At 52.3% G+C, this 19651-nt stretch overlaps 1 protein-coding gene across 2 annotated transcripts; it reads left to right on the top strand.

Annotated features, from left to right (window-relative positions):
- The first annotated feature begins 3525 nt into the window (after window positions 1-3525).
- On the top strand, window positions 3526-17436 carry HOXC6 (homeobox C6). 2 transcript variants are annotated; one of them, XM_055248397.2, is made up of 3 exons: window positions 3526-4054; window positions 15189-15534; window positions 16276-17436. In XM_055248397.2, exons 2-3 carry the CDS (start codon window positions 15381-15383, stop codon window positions 16581-16583), a joined length of 462 nt encoding a protein of 153 aa, XP_055104372.1. In that variant the 5' UTR covers window positions 3526-4054; window positions 15189-15380; the 3' UTR covers window positions 16584-17436. The 2 variants fall into 2 exon arrangements, with proteins under 2 accessions (XP_055104372.1, XP_055104371.1); XM_055248396.2 differs by lacking the exon at window positions 3526-4054 and having other exon boundaries at window positions 15054-15534.
- Window positions 17437-19651: the final 2215 nt, after the last annotated feature.

The raw sequence follows: 19651 nt of genomic DNA, 5'->3' as shown, positions 1-19651 counted from the left end.
ATGTGTGAGGCTCAAGGCAACTGGCTGGCCTGTCTGCAGGGCTTGCCTGAAGATGCCTGAAGATGGGGGATGCTAAGAATGAGGATGAGGAAGCTTAAGCCTGAAGGAGAAGAGAAAGGAAGGGAAAAGTAAGTGAGCCCGTAGGCGAACAGCCTGAGCCCACATCCTGAAATTCAAATTCAATCCTCTGCACAGGAAGATTGTCATCACTGTCATTCAGCCCGCTTGCGTCCATTCCAACTTCTGTTCAGACGGTTTAAAGTCCACTCCCCACTTCACCTTGGCAATTGGGCAGCTTACCCAGCCCCCATAGTGTGGGCCATTGGCCTGGAGGATGGGCCTGCTAAGTGGACAGCCTGCCACCCCATCCACAGCGGGGTAAGAGGGAATCTTTATTGGTATCTTCATTCCCCAAAATGAAGAATTGAAGGCTCAGGGACCCAGGGGGTAGAAGGGTCTCTCACTTCTCTCTGGAGAGTCCTGGACTTAAAAATTCTGTTTATGCCAATAAGATTCTGGTCAAATAATCCCAAATTCCAGAGATACAAGTCTTCTGACTCAGTCAGGAGAGGGGAAAAGGGAGGGGAGGGATCTTCTGGTCTTAAAAACCAGACCCCTAAAGGCTGAAATATTTTTGAGGCCAGATTTTCTTTCTTTCTTTTTCTCTTCTCTCTCTCTCTCTCTCTCTCTCTCTCTCTCTCTCCCCTCCCCACCCCTCATCTGTCTAGCTCCTGGTCAATGATTTTCCCAGACCTAGGCCCAGGCCAACTCTTGTTTTGTGGAATTTCACCCAGGTCCCAGTCACTGGCCCTCACGCAAACCGGGCCTGAAAATCGGGCCTGAGTACAGAATTGAGTCGGGCTTCCTTCGTAGGGGACTCCTGCAGCCCGAGAAAGGCTGTGAATTGGAAGCCCAGGCTGCAGGCAGCTGGCGCAGCTTTGAGCAGGAGCTCCGGGAAATCTGCTCTAACTTGGGGTCCCTGCTGTGAGCAGCGGCACCAGACAGGTAACCCTGTTCTCAGTGGTACACACCGGCTACCCACCAGGGAGGCCAGAAAAGAGGGCATTTCGCTCAGACCTCGGGTCTTCCCGCAGGCGTGTCCTCCATACTCCGAGGGATGGCCGAGGTCCCGTTTCGTTTTTAAACGTGGAATTATGATCGCTATTAATAAAAATATCTGGCCCAGTAGCCTAGCGGAATGAACCCAGCATTAAATGGCTCCGAAGGGCCTCGCCGCCTTTTCCCCACACCAAATGTCCCATTCATCCCTTGTCCTGTTCAGCAATGTCCGTGGCCCCAGGCCCGGTGCGTCGGAGGGCGGGGTGCGTCTGGCGCCCGGCTTTACTCGAGATGCCAGGCATGGAGAGGGCTAAGCCGAGGGAGCCCCAGCCACCCCCTCATGCAGTACCCGCTCCCCCACCCCTCCTGCCCACCGCCTCTGTTTTCTCGTTTGGAAAGAAATGGAGGTAAAAACCCGTTTTATGGGGGAACGTAATTGTGAGCGGGATGCGCTCTCTTTAGAATCGCGTCCTCCCAAATGCTCCCGCCGTCCCATTACCGGAATGGGGACCATTCGGCTGCTGCAGATAGGACTTTCTCTCCCATTCTTTACTTTTTTATTAGCCAATCAAAGTGGCTTCCGAAAGCCATTTGTGATTTGTGAAAAATAGTATCTTTCAAAATGCTGAGTTGAAGCATCTCGCTCATTGCTCCTTGAATTTATTATTCTAATCACAACCGTAGAGGTGGAATAATGCAGCTATTAAGTTGGGGGGCAAATTCGTTTCTCTGGATTAAATTTTTTTTCCTCCCCACTCCCTCATTGCATCAGTCAAGGAAGGTGCGGACCTGCAAGAGATCTGGGGGTGGGTGAGAGAGGTAGTGAGCGTCCTGAAGGGCTCCTTGAGGGGCCCTTGGATAGGCGAGTGGTTTGGTCTCCCCAGTCTTATCTTCCCCAGATAAGATGCCCTAATGACTGCCTGCTGACTGGGAAAGTTACCCCGTCCCAATCAGGGAGAACTCAGGACAGGTTGTGCCACAGTCTAGAAGTAAAATTTCCGGTGAACTGCCCGCAGCGCCGTCCCATTCTCCCTGCTGCCCATTGTGAAAAGCTGGGCCAGCGCTTCCTTGTCGTAATTTTTAACTACGTGTTATAAAATTTATGGGTGGGTTTGTAAAAAGAAACGAGTTCCCTGCATCCGGCCTAGGGAACTGCTTTGCTTACTATGGGGGAAGTTTGGGGAAAGCATGAGGTATCCCCTCTTGGTCAGGGTTGAGGCACCCAGCCATTGAGATTCCCATGCCAGCTTGATGCGGGACCAAGTGGAAAGCTGCCGGCCTTCAAATCTCGAGCCCGTGGGGAGAGTGACCTGGCTGCAACCCCTCCCCCGGCAAATAGTCTCTATGGGGGAATTTATTCTGGACTCACCTTCAAAATTAGGGGTCTGGAAAAACAGGCTGCTCGAAATTTTAGCACAGAAGGTGGAATTCAGGGCAGTAAAAGGTTATTTTTTCAGGCCTCGGTAGTACATCCCAGCTGCCCAGACATTGAATCAGGAAATTTTTCTGAGAAAGGCAGGGGGGTGTGGGCAATCTGACACGATCCAAAAGGCTTACTGCCTTGCACCCCTCCCCGCAAAAAGGAAGTAGAGACCAAGATCTTGGGGCTTTAATTTTATTTTTAATTGTAAAAAGATTTCAAATAAGCCACCATTTGAACTGGGAAAGGAAATTAGGGATGGTCTTGGGGGAAAATGTCATTCTCTCTAAGAAAGGGACTCCGGGGATGAGGGTCGTTTTGAGGGTCCTAGAAGTTGCCCCCAATTCTCACCTCTCCTGCTGCACTGCAGGCTTGCCCAGGGTAGGTCTAGTCCCCTAGGTTCTTCAGACCACTCCAGGTCAGGTTTGGTTGGGTGGCTGCCAGTGGTCTTCGACTACTGTTCCTGTCTAGGGTGGAGTAGGGGCTTTCAGGGGTACTCCATAGAGGGGATGTTGTTCTCTTACTAAAAAAAAAAAGGGGGGGGGTAGGGAGGCACCCTTTCAATCCCTGCAATTCACCTACCATCACTGCCTCAAGGCCACAAATCTTTGCAAAGCTTTGAATTCCCCCTGATCCAACCTTAATGCCCGCATTTATTAAGGACAATATTTAAAACTCGGCAAGCCAGGAGAGGCAACTGACCCTCAGTGCTTGAAGCTTTCTTTCGTCTGGGCGTCCGCCCTCAGCTCTTTCTGCGCTCGCCTGCAGCAGCCTGGCCCGTGGGGAGTGGGCGTTGGGGGGGGTAGGAGTGGGGTGGGGGTCCGGGGATGCTCCCTCTATGAGAGAATTGGGTAAACATGGCGACCGCGGCGCCCATTTGCACACGCTACACAAATGCATCGCATTCCCGGTTGTTTGCAGAAAATTTACAGCTGAGTAATAAAAGTTTACGATCGACTCACAAGTTGGATTGGCCACAAGAAGTCATGTGGATTCCATCCATGAACGTGAACTTTTTATTGTGGTTTGTCCGTTCCGAGCGCTCCGCAGAACAGTCCTCCCTGTACGAGCCTAACCATTGCCAGGGAAACCTGCGCTGGGCGCTCCCTTCATTAGCAGTATTTTTTTAATTAATCTGATTAATAATTATTTTTCCCCCATTTAATTTTTTTTCCTCCCAGGTGGAGTTGCGGAAGCTGGGGGCAGCTGGGGAGGGTGGGGATGGGAGGGGAGAGACAGAAGTTGAGGGCATCTCTCTCTTCCTTCCCGACCCTCTGGCCCCCAAGGGGCAGGAGGAATGCAGGAGCAGGAGTTGAGCTAGGGAGCTGCAGATGCCTCCGCCCCTCCCCTCTCCCAGGCTCTTCCTCCTGCCCCCTTCTTGCAACTCTCCTTAATTTTGTTTGGCTTTTGGATGATTATAATTATTTTTATTTTTGAATTTATATAAAGTATATGTGTGTGTGTGGAGCTGAGACAGGCTCGGCGGCGGCACAAAATGAGGGAAGACGAGAAAGACAGAGTGGGAGAGAGAGAGGCAGAGAGAGAGGGAGAGAGGGAGAGTGACAGCAGCGCTCGGTAAGTGTTTCCTTATTGGTTCAAATATGTAACTAATGGTCCGTAGCTGGGTGGCGGTTTCAAGATAAGGACAGCAGCGGCTTGTCTTGGTTAGGGAGAAGAGGGGGCTGGCGAGAGGGTGGGCGCGTAGTTAATTATGGGGAGGAAAATTGGAGGGGGGAGAGAAATGGGGTTAAACTGGAATACTGGTAACTGGTAGCGGGGCGATTGTGTTGTCCTGATGTCACTGTGTGCCAAGTTGGGGGTGGGGAGGCAAGGGAACAGCACCTGTGGGGCTCAAGCCGGCGGTCTAGGGCGCCAGCTCTCTGCTGCCCACTGTGTCAGTACCTGCTTATTATAGATCTTCGGCCTCTTGGCTAATGGAACTGGGTCGGAGGGGACCTGGAAGCTCAAGCTCCAGGCAGGAGAGAGAACCTAGAGGCTGTGCCCATTGCCCCCTAAGCAAAGTCAGCCCCCCAACCCCCAAACAAACTTTCCAGCGTCCCCTCCCTGTCTGGCAGCCCCCTCCCTCCCAGAGAGCGCGACTGCTAGAGCTCACACATGCGCAGTGTGGGCCCAGGGCCGGGCCGCCGAGCAGGAAGCGGGAGCAGCTAGGCGGCTGGGCGGGCCTGTTAATTGGCAATTAGAGGGGAGGCTGGTGGCTGGTGCGCGTCAGCCGAGAGGAGAGCGTCTGCCCACCCCCTGCTCCCGCCCCCACTCGGGCGGATGGAAGGGTGGGAGGTGCCCTGCGTTGGGTGGAGGGTGGAGGTTGTAGGGTGGGGGTGGGGGATGCCGTACTCAAAAGCCATCTTGTGCTAGGAGAAAAGAGGCCTACCGGCTTTCCCTTCCCAGGTCCGGCACCCCTCACCCCAACCGCGGCCATCCCAGCCGGGATGCCCACTGGACCGGGATGCCCGCTCGCCACGCATGGCAGCTCTGGGCTAGGACCTGCCTCGCCTGGGGCGGAGGTGGGAATGGGGAAGGCCCTAGGTTGGGCGGGGACAGGCCCAGTCCTCCTGGCAGAGTCTGCTAGGTACTGTGGAGGCAGTGAGGATTCCGGGGGCTACTGGCTTACGGGGTAGGGGCGTCAGGCTGGGGCGGCTGGAGGGTCCTGGGCACTCGGGATCTCTCTAATAATTGGTGCTAATGGCCTGTTGTATAGTCTTAACCCGACGCATATGGTTTCATAACACAGTGGCTTAATTTCTTCCAAATGTACGTGGCCCTGAATGTGTTGCAGTTTGATATATGACCCCGCCCTGCTCCCCGGCCTGGGTCCGAGGCTCCGAGGCGGCCCCTGTAAGTGTGAATTTCTGTTTATAAACGGCGACGTACACGCAAACGCCTACACACCCAGGCAGACACACTCGGAGGTGTGGGGGAGCATATTCCAGACGAGGCCCGAGAGAGCCTGGGGGCCAGACACACCTTCAATCTAAGCCAAGACACCCCCCCTACCCCCACCCTCGCCCAGAGGCGCGACTGGGATTCTGCGCCAAGTCCCAGTGGGGGAGGGGATCGCTCCACGATTTCCTGTTTAAACCCTGACCCGTCGTCTGTGGGGAGGGGGGGCGGGGGAGGGGGAAGAAACCTGTTTTTATCAAATTTTTAAAAATACAGTTTGCATTCAGATCAAACCGCTTGGGCCAGAGCTGACGGTTAATTTTATCTCCCCTCCCCCCACAACCCCCTTCCCTTCCTTTTCTGCCCCCCCAAAATTCCCCTTTCGCAGCCAACATAAAGGCCTCTGAGGTATTCTCCAGCGGGAAGAAATGGCATTTTCTCTCCCCCTCCCCCACCCCACCCTCCCCCCCACAGTAGGACTTGTGTGTCGGCAGAGGCGTCTGACGAGGGGCTAATTTCGCGTTCCTTGTTTACGATCGAGAAAAGCGCTTGGCTCTCCCCAAATGGGCCCAGCCCGCCGCCTGCTCCGGCTGCCGCGCGCTCTCCCGCCGCTCAGGCACGGCCCAGGGGCTGACGCCCCGAGGATCCAGCCTGCGGCAGGCCGGAACCCGGAGTCTGTGGGACCTGAAAAGGGCAAAGGGAGTGCGGTGGGACACAGGAGGGGCCCCGAGAGGCCCGAAAAAGGGAGCCTTTCTCCTGGCGTAATGTGGGAATCGCCGACCGGTGAGGCCTCTATTTCTCTCTTTCGCCTGCATTTTGTCAGCCCCCGCCCCTGTGGATGGCCGCTGATGGGGGGGAACACAAGTGTCCTTTGTCCGCCCCCGAAAGAAAATCTCTTCCAGAGAAGCCATGCAGGCCAGTGGAGATTCACCTGGAATATTAGAAGGGCCCCCTCCCACCCGAGGGGCGGGCCTGGGCGAGGCTGGGGTATTTCTCTTAATCCTAGAACGACCTCACTGAGTGTGCCCACAGCGAGATTTGGGGGTGCTAGAGTTCGAGGTTGGCCGCTTAACAGCACCATCCTGAGGTGTCTTTATATAATATTTTAATTGATTTTCTGTCCCTTCCTGGCTACAGCCCTGCAGCTCCCCCACCCCCATCCTATGCCCTTCACCCCAGACCCATCATCCTTAGAAGACAGAGGCAAGCAGAGGCATAGCAGCAGCGACCGGCCCTCTGTTTTCATTTTCCACTCTGGCCAAGGGATAAACTGGACCCCAGTGGACTCCAGCACCAACTCTGCTTCCCAGTTACTTTCGATTTTCTTTCCCTTCTCCTTCTTTCTCTCCCTCTCTGGCATTCAAACAGAAGCACAAGAGGACCCACCAGTGGCAACTCTCAGCCACCTTGCAGGCCACATTCCCTGCTGACGTGGTCCTTACTGCAGGAGAGCCCTTCTGTGATTATCTAATAATAGCCAGGGTGGCTGAGAATAGAATCTGGCTCAAGGACTCTGTACACCCGGGACAGAGACACTGAATCTGTGGGTCAGGGCCTGGCAACATTCCTTGGAGCCTCCCCCTCTGAGCCCACTCTTTGGGCACCCTTAGACTTGCGTGCCCCCTTACAAGGGGCTTTGTCAGCCCTGCCATCCGCTGTATTTCATGTGCTGGTTCCTAGCTAAGGAGAATTGGGCAGAACAAACCCTTTCTCTCCCTGGTCTGACAGTTGTGATCCCGACAGAATGCAACCTTGTTTGGAGAAGGCGACCTTGTTGGGTTGGCTGTGTTCTGAAACTAGGCTTGGGAGTGTTATATATTTATTATATACAGGCTTAAATGTACAGACTCAGGCTTATGCATGAATACATACAGACTCGTATTTCCTTGGTGGTTAATTGTATATTACCATGCCTATATTTGCTCAAACACCATTTTATGTGCATGCAAAATTTTGTTAGTCCTCACTAGATGAAAGTGGGCTCATGGAGGCACAGGGTGCACTGAGCAGGCCCTCTGTGCATGCTCTGCTGGAAATATGTGCGCACTGGAATCGGAGTATGCGGGTTCCAGTAACCAATGGATGCCATAAAGGCTTTCTCAGACCTTATTGCTTTTGTTGCCCGAGCAGCTGGACTGGGAAGTACTAAATACCTTCTGCTTTCTCTCCACACCTCCTGGCAAACTCTCCCAACTTAGAAAGTATTTTACGAGGGAGACCAGTTGTCTTGAAATTGAGTTCTGCGGGATTCTTTTCACGGGTATGGTGGAGCTGCAAGCAGTTCTGAGTAGTCAGGGACCTGGCGCTGGAAGCCTCACTGGAGCGATGAAGGGATCAGAGTGGTTAATAAGGTGGCCTCTGGACAGTGATCTGGGGCGGCTGCTGGCCAGGGTGCTTGGAGAAGCTTATGGAAAAGGCAAGCCAGAAGGGGTAGGGATGCAGTGAGTATCTGTTTCTCCCCCTGCTTGCCCCAGCCGGCCGCTCACCCGCCCCAGCCCGATTTGCATCCGTGGTGGCAGATTGGGAGTTCTCTAAGGTCCCCCAAATAACCAGATCTGGTTACTGGATGAACTGCGTTTTAATCCTCTTCGCTATCTGAGCCGGGGCAAGACCTGGTCAGGGAGACAGCTGGTCTGGGCAGCACGGGAGAGGACGCTGGGCCGGCCGCCTGTGGCCTGGAGCACTGAGTATGGGCTACCGAGGCTGAGAATTGATGGGCCTCCTTTCCCAGCCTTTTTCCCTTCCAGAGACACAAAAAGATAGAGCAGAGGGGAAATATCAATGTCAGTGGAAAACCCCATAAAAGGGACCAGATCGGGGCTGGAGGGGTTTTCCGCTACTCTCTCTAGGTGATCGGGTTCCTCCCAAGACTCTTGTCCAGACAGACTACACCAAGAGGTATGTAGCTTTCTTCCACCTTCCTCCTGCCCTTCACGGAGGGCATCCTTAGGCTTTCTGGGCCTTGGTCACCCCAGGCACTGGGGTGACATTACCCCAGGATTGTGCCCCTCGCCCAGCCCATGGCCTCTGCCACGGCGCCGCAGCCGCTCCTGTTTATTGTGTCTGTGAGTTGTTTACTTGTTTTGTCTGCTGCCACCCTGCGTCAGAAACCCGCCAAACCAGCGAACTCGCCCAGGAGAACAAAGTGCAGCGCTATCCCCGAACTCCCTCCCCTTTCCAGCAACCCCCTCCTGCCCTCACAGGCTCCTGCATTCTCCCTTTTGGAGGGAAGGAAGCAGAAATAGTCTTAAAACAGGGCAGCTGTTTATAGCGTCAGGGGAATTATGGGGACACCATAAACCTCTGGGTGTCCCTGTGGTGGAGAGACTTCTGAGCAGCCCTTCCCTTGCCTAGGCTTTTCTTCCTTCCCTTAGTGACCACTTGGTTAAGGGGGCCACACTCATTGAGAAAGTTGAGCCCACCCCCATCAACCCCGTCCCCCACTACCCCACTCCTTTCTGCAGGAGTTTCCCTGAGACACAGGTTGTTGGGTTTTAAATCATGGTAATGCTGGTGGATTCATAAAGCTAGATATAGCATGTCATTCTCCTCCCACACTCCCTCTCCTCAGCCCCCCAAAATTGCAGTGAATTTAAGCAAATCCTACAAAATTAAATTGCCCCTTTGCTAAAGATCCTATATGTCTCCAATCCCGCCAGGTGTAGAGTCAGATAGTTGGCTTTTGGCCTTTAATTTTGCTCCTGGCTATTAAATTTAAAAGAGTATCATCGAAGTAAGTAATATTCTCATTTCTGAAATTAATTTTCCCCTCCCAGACTCTCTCTCTCTTTTTGCCAGCATAGATTAAATGGTTCTTTCAGATCTGCAAACAATAAAGGATAAAATTATTTATAGGGAAATGAGGATGCTGTTTTATTGTTGGTGTATTGTTCCAGAACATAACAACATTTGATTTTCAAGCAGGAGAAGTTAGACAGGGGGAGAAAGAGGGGGAAAGGAAAAAACATAAAGGGAGGGCGGGAACCCACACACAAAACTCCTGCCATGTATAACTGGTAGGACATTTACAATTTCTATATGATAACTCACTGTGATGTCATAATACCGAGTTCTTGAATTTTATAATTCCCATGAACCTCTCAAATGGGTCCAAGCAGTGCTTCATGTGGAGGGGTATAGAAGAAGCCAGGAGGCTGGGGATCCTTTGACCCAGCGCAGAGCAGCACACCCCCTATTGTGGCTTCTTCCTCATGTGACATCCTCTTGAGGCCCTATTCTGGGGGCTGAAAATATTCTGGATATTCTGCATTTTAATTTTTCTCCTGGTCAAGCAGGGCCACTTGCTTTGCCCCCCTCAAGTGTCCCTAAGCGTCTAAGCTCTCTCCCCATTCCCAGCTCACAGAGACCTGTGTCCCCAGGCGCTCCCCAAGCCCCCTCCTCAGCTAATACTCAGCTGCTTGGAATAGAGGTGGGAGGCTTGGGCACCAGCCCCAAAAAGCCAGAAATGATTTTTTCCAGATGGAGCTGGAAGGGGGCTCAGGGCTGAGTGTGATGGGGTAGAGATGTTTGGGACCTATTTTACGTTTTAACCGTAAGTCAGAGAAGTGAATTGAAAGCCAAACAAATGCCGATGTGAGAGTTTGTATCTGCTGATGGTAGCAGCAATAAGTGAAGTGCTGGTAAGGAAAGGTCAGGCAGAAATCTGGAAAAAAAGAGGGGGGAGAGGAAATGTGACATGAATTAGCAGAGCCCCTCCATATACCTTTCTTCTCTGTTTAATTGCAATAAAGCAAAAGCAGCTCGGGTAGCCTCTCAACCTCTTAGCTCAAAAGAGGAGTCACCAGCACAGGCCTCGGAGGTGTTTGGGGGCAGTTCTCATGCCCAATCTGGCCTCTTCCTCCTTTCCTCCTCCCTGCTGATCCCCAGCTCCCTTCAACTGGTCAGCCCGGGCCCTGTCCCCAAAATATTAGCACCCCCAAATGGGATCCATTTCCGTATTAGGTGTGTCAAATTTCACTTCTCTCCATGCCTAAACTTTGAAAGGAGGAGTGTTCCTTTTTGGAATGCGGTGTGTGTAGGGGGGGCAGGTATGTGCTCAGACAGCTTCCCCCATCATATCTATTGGAAACTGGAAGCCCCTTAGGTGAGCCATGCTTTGCTGTTCTTAAACAGCATTCCCTGCATTCAGGTTCTCTGGCAGACCAGGAGGCTCTCTTTGCGATCTGATCCTTTGACTAGGAGTTCCATGGAGATCAAAGGAGCTTATTTATACACAAAACACCAGGCATTTGGAGTAGAATTTATTTTTTAATTTCTAAATTAAAAAGTCTAATCATAGACCAATGGGGCCAACTGAGCAGTCGCTCCAGAACAGCAAAGCCTTAACCAAATAGTGTGATTGTGAGGGGAGCTGAGCAATTACTGAAACTCGGCTTTCTCCGTAAGAGGGATTTTAGCCCTCGCCCAGTGGCACAAAAGGGGCCAGCGGGGCAACCGTTCTTCCCTTGCGCAGAAAAGTGAGAATTGGGGGTGGTGGGGGCAGGGTCGGGCAGCTGCGGTCGCGTCCAGGCAGCTGAGCACCCAGGCCAAGCGCTGAGGCTGAGCACTGAGTCCTGAGGCTCCAGTGCTTGGGTGCCTAAGCAGCCTCCGGAGGCACCGAGCTGTAGTTGCCGCGCGGCAGCCAGGAATGGAGTATGTGTGTCTGTGTGCGAGGGTTGGTGAGTTACAAACATCCGCGCAGAGTTAGGGGATCTGGGGAGAGTAAGGAGACAGGGATAACACAATTAAGGAGGACCTCTGGAAAATATTGCCCCCAAATAAAAATTCCAGATCTCATCCCGCTCACTTCAAATATCCCTCCCCAAGAAATTAATATATTTCCCAGAGCTGAGTGGAAAGCAAGAGCCAGCAAGGTGAGGCCTGCCCACGAACTTCTTCAGGCTGGGTCCAGTCCCACCCACCCTTTCCCCAGTTCAGAGCTCACAGGCCTCCAGCCTTTGCCTGGCCTAAAGGGGAGTAAGGTTGGAGTGGTAGCATTTAACTTGCCTAGGGAAATCCCCAAGTGCCCAGGCTGCAATGCCACCCTCATCCTTGGGGACTTCAGGCCAGTGACTGCACCCCACACAGGTCCAAGGCGCAGGCAGTAAATTTCTCTCCTATAATTAGCGCTATCAAAAGCATGTGTTTTGCATTGGAGAGGATTGGAGAAGCAAGTGGCAACTTTTCCCTTGTATTCTTTTTCTGTGTTTTTTGAATTCTGTTTTTGAATCCACTAATTAAAGCTTCTCTGAAAGTGAAAATCTGCTCTTGACACCAAGCCCCTTCCGAATGCCTGATTCGGGAGGCCAAGGGGCCAGAGCAGCAGCAAGGAGACCTGCAAGCCTGATGGGGTTGGGGGTAGTGTTCTCTGATTTCTCTAGGCTCGTTTTATAGAAACAAAGAACAAGTTCTCTCCCCTCCTTCCCAAGACTTGTGCATATTTACAGAGCACAACTGCAGTTTTAATAAAACATCTGTTCTTGCTTCTGCTGATGAGTTTCCATAATTGTTTTCAGACAAATTTAACAGGAAAATATAAATATATTTAGAAAAATCTAAGTCCCAGCTTTCCCCCTATAGACAGCCTTCTTTTGCCAAAAAAATAAAATTAACATGAAATGGGAAAAAGAAAATATAACCCAATGTAGGGAAGATCGGGCTCATCTGACCTGCTCTCCCCCCTTGGATCGAATCCTTTCAGCAAATTTCAGCTGCATAATTAAAGATCTAAGAGAAAGCAGAGGGCTTCTTTCCTCAGGAATGAAAGGTAATGGGGGGGAGTGTGTTGAAAATTAATTTTGCCAAAAGTCTTTAAGCAGTGGAGGAATTTATTTGTATTTCTGTTTCCCCCTCTCTCCCCCTTCCAGCATTTCTGCCTTTTTCACCCAGCAGCTGGTTTCTGTTCATTATAAATCGGCGAGACCTTTCAGTCTCTGCCCTCTGTTTAGGGACGTCATAAAACACTTAACTTTCCGGGGCTGAGGCTCACATTCTGCTTCTCAGGTCGCCAACCTCCCTGAGCCCACTGACTTTAGGCCCTAATAGAGAATCTCCCCAACTTTGGGGCCCCTTTCCTCTCCAGACATGGTTGAGGAGGGCCTCAAGGAAACCTAGGCATCCTTGCTGGGGGCTGTAGTCCATGCTGCCCCAGAAGCCCCTTTTGTCGTCCAAGGTCCTTCCCTCCCCCACCCAGACATAAAAGAGATGTTTAAATACATAGAAAATCAACACTCATTGAAAGCGAAACCTCATTAAGACATCCTATCTTCCATCATTCAATTTGTTGTACATTGCAACAATGTAATATCTTGAAGGAAATATCACTGACATGATTTATCCCTCTAGCAATCTCTCTTTCTCTGAAATTGGAGGGAGAGATGGAGTTACTCTGTCTTCCGGCCTCTTCTACTTGTTACACCACTACCCTCAGGGCAAAAAGGAGGCTGGGAACTCTGAGAGAGGCTACTTGTGTCCAGGGGTGCACTGACTTGTTCCCTAGCTCAGCCCCCAGAGTACTCCTGCCTTGTTGTATCTCCCCCACCTCTTGCCCTCCAGGGGGCCTGAAGCCTCAGCCAGCTGTTGGAAACCTCTGCTCAGGCATGCCATGAATTCGAGGACAGCTGGATTCTAGGGCAAAAAGCAACTCACATTGGTGTCTATGTTTGTGTACCTGCCAAGTCACCCCAAAATGAGATAACTCATCTAAAATTTTTTTTCTTAATTTAAAAATCCTCCTCTACCCTTTCCCCTTCATTTCCTTGGGGAGAAGAAAGTGTGATCTAGAAGGAGGAACCTTTATAATTATAGGAGTCTTTCCCCTTCCCTTCCAAATACCGACAAATTTCTGTCCTTTCTGGAGGATTGGGGCTGTATTTTTTAAACCAACGCAAATTGTCTGGCAGGAAGACTCTTCAGCCGCCTAACGAGGTTCATGTATTAACTAACATGTTGTCTCCACCAGCTCCTGCACACTGTCTGCTTTTGGGTTCGAAACTTTATTTTTCCCCCCTAGCGACACTCCAGGGAAACCTTAACGTTACAGGAGATGAATAAACGAGTTTTTTCTCAGCATAGTCCCGTTTATGGCTTTATTGCTACCCATTGATTACTCCGCTTTGTTACACAGAAGGAAAAGATCATAAAATCCAGCGACATCCGGGTTCTTGTTATAGCCAGCTTTCCCCCCCAACCCACCCAAAAATGGTGGTGGTGGGGGGGAAATATGAGCTTTCACTGCTCCCTGCACACTCCCCACCACCCCTCTTCGTCAACTCAAAGCATTTTCAGCCTATATCACGATATCAAATTAAGTTTGGACTAATCAGGAGAAAACCCCCATCTGCATACTTTCCGCTGTTTCAGTTCGCCCACTGCGTCTCCCTCACAACCCTCAGATTCAGCTGCCTTTTCATAACCGTCTTTTCCCCTTTTTTAGCCCCAAGATGGGGGAATAAAATGGGGGTTGAGGCTGCTGAGAGGCCCATCCCCACCAGGGGTGACTGGCACTTGGGCGAGAGCTCCTTAGAACCCCTTTCTGAAGTCTCCAAGCCTCATAGCTCAGGTCCAGGGGCGCCTCCACTGGCGGTGCCCTGAGTCTGGAGGGGGCAGGGGGGCTTCTGACCAAGGCAGGAGCTTGAGCCTGCAGGAAGCTAACTGTCCATCAGAGCCCCACCAGCCTTCTCTTTCTGGCTGGATCTTATGTGAATTACCCCACCGGCCCTCACTGGCTCCAAATCATAAATTCTCACCAACATAAACAGGAGTTGATGTCTCTAGAAAGATTCTCAGAGTTTTCGTTCTTCCTTGCTCTCTCTCTCTTTCTCTCTGTCTCTCCCCCTCCGGTGCCACCTCCCTACATTTTACTTCTTTTTCTCCTTTTTCTATTGTATTTTTATAAATTTTCCCTTTTAGGCAAAAATGCTGGGAGAGTTTTCCCAAAAGAGGGGTCCTGAGGAGGAGGCAGAAGGGAGCCAGGAGGCAAAGGAGAGCAGATGCGTGGCCCATTTGCCTACTTCAGCTCTGCCACTGTACCCTGAAGTCTTGCCCCTTTAGACCTAGTTGTTCCCCACATCCCTACTACATTCAAGACTCTCAGCCACACTCTACTTACTCAGGGGAACAGGTTTACAGGTTTTATGAAATTTCTTTCTACTTTTGATTTTTTTTTAATTATTAGAGAAAAAAATACTAGTTTAGTGAGGGACTCACTCCATGGAGTGTCAAACCGGGATTTCCTGCAGGATTTCTGGGGACTCCCTCCTGTGCTGGGAGGGAGTTCCTCCCATGGAGAAATCAGGATGTAATTTTAGAAGGGGGCAGATATAAAAGATGAAACCAGATTGAAAATACAGGGGTTTCTCTAGCCCTGGCTCTGGCCACAGCACAGCAAAGTTAGCTGGGGCTGAGAGATTTCCTGGTAGTACAGCTCTCCTTCCCTGAGTTCCAAGGCCCTGCTCAGGGACATGCACCCCTCCTTCACCACCAAACCAGTTCCTTTACATATATATTTTTAAAAGAAATTCAAGTCTTACTTTCAAAGCACACACTTAGTCTCAACTAGGGAATCAACAGAAGCAGAAGCGATTTTTTTCGCCCTTCTTGACATCTGGCTTGCGATTGGCTGGGAGGGGGTCAGCTGACTTTGTCATTTTGTCTGTCCTGGATTGGAGCCGTCCCTATAACCATCTAGTTCCGAGTACAAACTGGAGACAGAAATAAATATTAAAGAAATCATAGCCGACCAGGTAAAGGCAAAGGGATGAATTCCTACTTCACTAACCCTTCCTTATCCTGCCACCTCGCCGGGGGCCAGGACGTCCTCCCCAACGTCGCCCTCAATTCCACCGCCTATGATCCAGTGAGGCATTTCTCGACCTATGGAGCGGCCGTTGCCCAGAACCGGATCTACTCGACTCCCTTTTATTCGCCACAGGAGAATGTCGTGTTCAGTTCCAGCCGGGGGCCGTATGACTATGGATCTAATTCCTTTTACCAGGAGAAAGACATGCTCTCAAACTGCAGACAAAACACCTTAGGACATAACACACAGACCTCAATCGCTCAGGATTTTAGTTCTGAGCAGGGCAGGACTGCGCCCCAGGACCAGAAAGCCAGTATCCAGATTTACCCCTGGATGCAGCGAATGAATTCGCACAGTGGTGAGTTTTACAGCTCCGAGATATAAATTAAATAAACTGAACTGGCTTTATGATCGGCTTCCCTAGAAGAACGGGCGGAGAGAGTTTTTTATGGCCCCATAAAAACAATCACGCTCGTCTCCTCGCCGAGACAGGGCCCCCTCTTCTGCCCCCTCAGCTCGCCTCTCGCTCGCTTGCAGGGGCCTGGCCCCCTTGGCCCCTGACGGATTGGAGGGCTCCAAGGCGAGCTGAGGGGGCAGGAACAGGGCAGGGGATGAGGGGAGGGAGCAGAAGATAGGGGAGCCCCCCAAAGTCGAGTCAGTCTGAGGAGAAGGGAGGGCGAGAGGAGAGGCAGAGAAGTGGGGAGAAGTTTCCAAGGTACTAGGATGCTTGGGGAGATGGGGGAGCCCAGTCCTTGAGAAAGGGGGCCCTCATCCCCATTATCTGGGATTTTTCAAAAATCTTCTTTTAGACTTGCAGCTTTCTGTTTGCCTTTTGCCCCGCCCCCCCCACCCACCCCGCACACCCCACACACCTTTCTTTGGGACACACAGGTCCCACCTTATGGGAGGTCTGAATGAAGTTGGGGTCCTCGCTGTACCTCCAGTGGGGGTGGGGCAGGGCAAAAGGGAGAAGGCTAGAGCCCTAAGGGGGCTGTGAGCTGCTGGCCAGGTTGGGAGGGTCAGGACTTTGCTAGGCAAAACAGTCTGCAGAGGACGCCTTGCTGATTGCTTTTAGTGTGTTTTGTGCCCGGATCTTTAGGGGTCGGCTACGGAGCGGACCGGAGGCGCGGCCGCCAGATCTACTCGCGGTACCAGACCCTGGAACTGGAGAAGGAATTTCACTTCAATCGCTACCTAACGCGGCGCCGGCGCATCGAGATCGCCAACGCGCTTTGCCTGACCGAGCGACAGATCAAAATCTGGTTCCAGAACCGCCGGATGAAGTGGAAAAAGGAATCTAATCTCACGTCCACTCTCTCGGGGGGCGGCGGAGGGGCCACCGCCGACAGCCTGGGCGGAAAAGAGGAAAAGCGGGAAGAAACAGAAGAGGAGAAGCAGAAAGAGTGACCAGGACTGTCCCTGCCACCTCTCTCCCTCTATCCCTCGCTCCCCCCCAACTCTCCCCTAATCACACACTCTGTATTTATCACTGGCACAACTGATGTGTTTTGATTCCCTAAAACAAAATTAGGGAGTCAAACGTGGACCTGAAAGTCAGCTCTGGACCCCCTCCCTCACCGCACAACTCTCTTTCACCACGCGCCTCCTCTTCCTCGCTCCCTTGCTAGCTAGTTCTCGGCTTGTCTGCAGGCCCCTTTCCCCGTCCAGGCCTTGGGGGCTTGGACCCTGAACTCAGACTCTACAGATTGCCCTCCAAGTGAGGACTTGGCTCCCCCCAATCCCTCGACGCCCCCACCCCCGCCCCCCGTGCCGAGAGCCGGCTCCTGGGCCTGGGGCCTCTGCTCCAGGGACTCAGGGCCCGGCCTGGCAACCAGGGAGGGCCGGAGGCCCAAGGAGGGCGCGCCTTGGCCCCACACCAACCCCCAGGGCCTCCCCGCAGTCCCTGCCCAGCCCCTCTGCCCCAGCAAATGCCCAGCCCAGGCAAATCGTATTTAAAGAATCCTGGGGGTCATTATGGCATTTTACAAACTGTGACCGTTTCTGTGTGAATATTTTTAGCTGTATTTGTGGTCTCTGTATTTATATTTATGTTTAGCACCGTCAGTGTTCCTGTCCAATTTCAAAAAGGAAAAAAAAAGAGGGAAAATTACAAAAAGAGAAAAAAAAAGTGAATGAAGTTTGTTTAGCCAGTAGGAGAAAATAAATAAATCAATCCCTTCGTGTTACCCTTCTGTATAAATCCAACCTCTGGGTCCGTTCTCGAATATTTAATAAAACTGATATTATTTTTAAAAGTTTATACCGGGAATTCTGTTAATTTGCTCGCCCGCCGGCCTCGGGGTGAGAGCTGGAGCAGGCTCCAAGCGCTCCTGCGCCTGCCCGCCGCCTGCAAGCCCCCAGCCCTCTGTACTCGCCATTCCCGGAGCCCAGGCGCCCGGCCCCGGCCTTCTGTTCGTTCTCGCGATCGCACTGAGGGGCTGGGAGGCCTCTCTGGGCTCCCTGCGCGGAGCAACACACACACCCTGCGGCAAAAGGCTGCGTAGGATTTTGTTGCGGGGGGAGCCGGGATCAGTCGGTTTGGGCACCAACCCCACGCAGGGCTTTCTTCCTGCCTGTGGCAGCCAGTGTCCTCGGCGTCCGAACCCCGAGGCGCCCCGAAAGACCAGTAAAGAAGCACTATCCAGGCACCAGGGTCTCCTCCGCCCACTCCCGGGAGTTGGAGGCGGGGGGCGCGTGAGAGCAAGCCCCAGGCCCGCGCCAAGCTGGCTGTTGCGAAACGTGGCGGAGGCGGAGAGCGGAGGGAAAGAGAAGACCGCGGAACTGGAGCCCTGTCGGCAGGGATTGAGCGATTCAAGGACATCTCGAGAGAGAAAGCCTGGAAACTGAGCTCTCGCCTGCTCTGGGACTCCTGACGTGGCCGGGACAAAATTCCTTCTTCATTACAGCTCCAGCCGGGCTGGTTCCTTACTTTTCTCTCCTCAAACGGGTGAAGAGGCGGGTGAGGAGCGCAGCCGGACCCTAACCATTTATCAACCCTGGCCTTCTCTCTCCAAGCCTGGCCAGAGAAACCTCAGTGGGCCTACAGGGAGAGGTGTTGAGGGGGGGTCTCCGGAGGGAAAAAGTCCGCCAGAGTTTTCCAGGCCCTTCAGATTCCCTCCAGCGCCCCCACCCTCGCCCGCGCCTCCACCAGTGAGGAGGGGGCCTTCTCCTGGCAGGGGCGGAGATTTCCTGGGAAGAAGCAGGCAGGAAAGTATGAGACTTGGGGCTACGGGGAAGAGGATGGGGCCGAATGGCTGCAGATACCCTGCGAAGGCTACCCAGGCGCCTGCCCTGCCCACCCCCCAGGTCCGCCCCATTCCTCTTGGTAGCTCAGAAATTGCTCTCTTGTGGACCTTATGGATTCAGGTCCCTGGAAAGCCTGGCCCAGAGACCCTTTCCCCAAAGGGCACAAAACGGGCCTTTTCCTCTGCCATGCTCACGTAATATTTGTGGAGGCTTCCATCTTGCTTCTCCATGCCCTCAATTAACATCTATTTCCTGTCTAAAACCTCTGGCATAGGTACCACATAAGGATCGCACACAGGGAGACAGAGCCGTCCTCTAGACCATTGTCTGGCTCTGTCCGTGTCCACACACACACTTGAAAATTGCCTTGTTGCCACTCTGGGGACCCTAGCATGGTGAGGTCTAGCCAACTCCACCTGGCTGCTCACCTCCAGATCCATCCCAAACAGCCCGCAACACCCTCAGCTTCATGACCCCCCTATCTTGTTCTGACCACTCAGGATCCCTCCTAGGCGTTCTGTCTACCTCTTCAGAGGCTAATTCTACTTTCTCTTGCTGATAGGCACCTCTTCAGCAGTAGTGGGGCCTTAGGGCCTGCGAGGCAAGGGACTTCTACCTTTGGTTTAGGGAACCTAAGTTAAACCCCATTGGTTCTCCAGCCTGGGCATAGGCCACCTTACCTAACTAAATCCCCCTTCCTCAGCCATTTTTGAAGATTGGAAGACCCTGGAGGTTGGGAGAATGGGGCTTTCATTACAAAAAGCACTCTGTGCATTATAAGTGGGGCCTCATCTTTTCCAAATTTTAAATAGAATTTAAAAGGCTAGCTCAGGGGTTGCCCCAACAACCAGCTTCTCCTTCACAGTGTAGGAAATCCAGCCACCGGAAAGCAAGCTGGCGCTCCAGGATGCAATTCCCCCATATAGGCACCAGGTGTCGCTGTGGGCTTGTTGTCCTGGCTACCCCCAATTCCAAGAACCATTTTTTTTCCTCCCCCTTCTCTCTTTCTCTCTCTCACTCCCTCTCCCCCTTGGTTGGGCTTTGCCAACATATCGAGATGCGTTTCGCCGGCTTCCATCACTAACCTCCCGGAGGTCATCAAGCCAAATTTATGAGTGGCCGCTCGAGTCACGTGACTCTATTTAAGGCTCCCTTATTTGGGAAGAGCGCATAGGATAAAGAAAGAGATATCTCCACCTATAAATTGTGCACTTTGGAGAACAAAAAAC

This window comes from Symphalangus syndactylus, chromosome 17 (assembly GCF_028878055.3).
Source record: "Symphalangus syndactylus isolate Jambi chromosome 17, NHGRI_mSymSyn1-v2.1_pri, whole genome shotgun sequence".
Taxonomy (NCBI): Eukaryota; Metazoa; Chordata; class Mammalia; order Primates; family Hylobatidae; genus Symphalangus; species Symphalangus syndactylus.
Note: the sequence above shows the minus strand (reverse complement) of the source record. Positions and strands in the feature narration are given on the sequence as shown.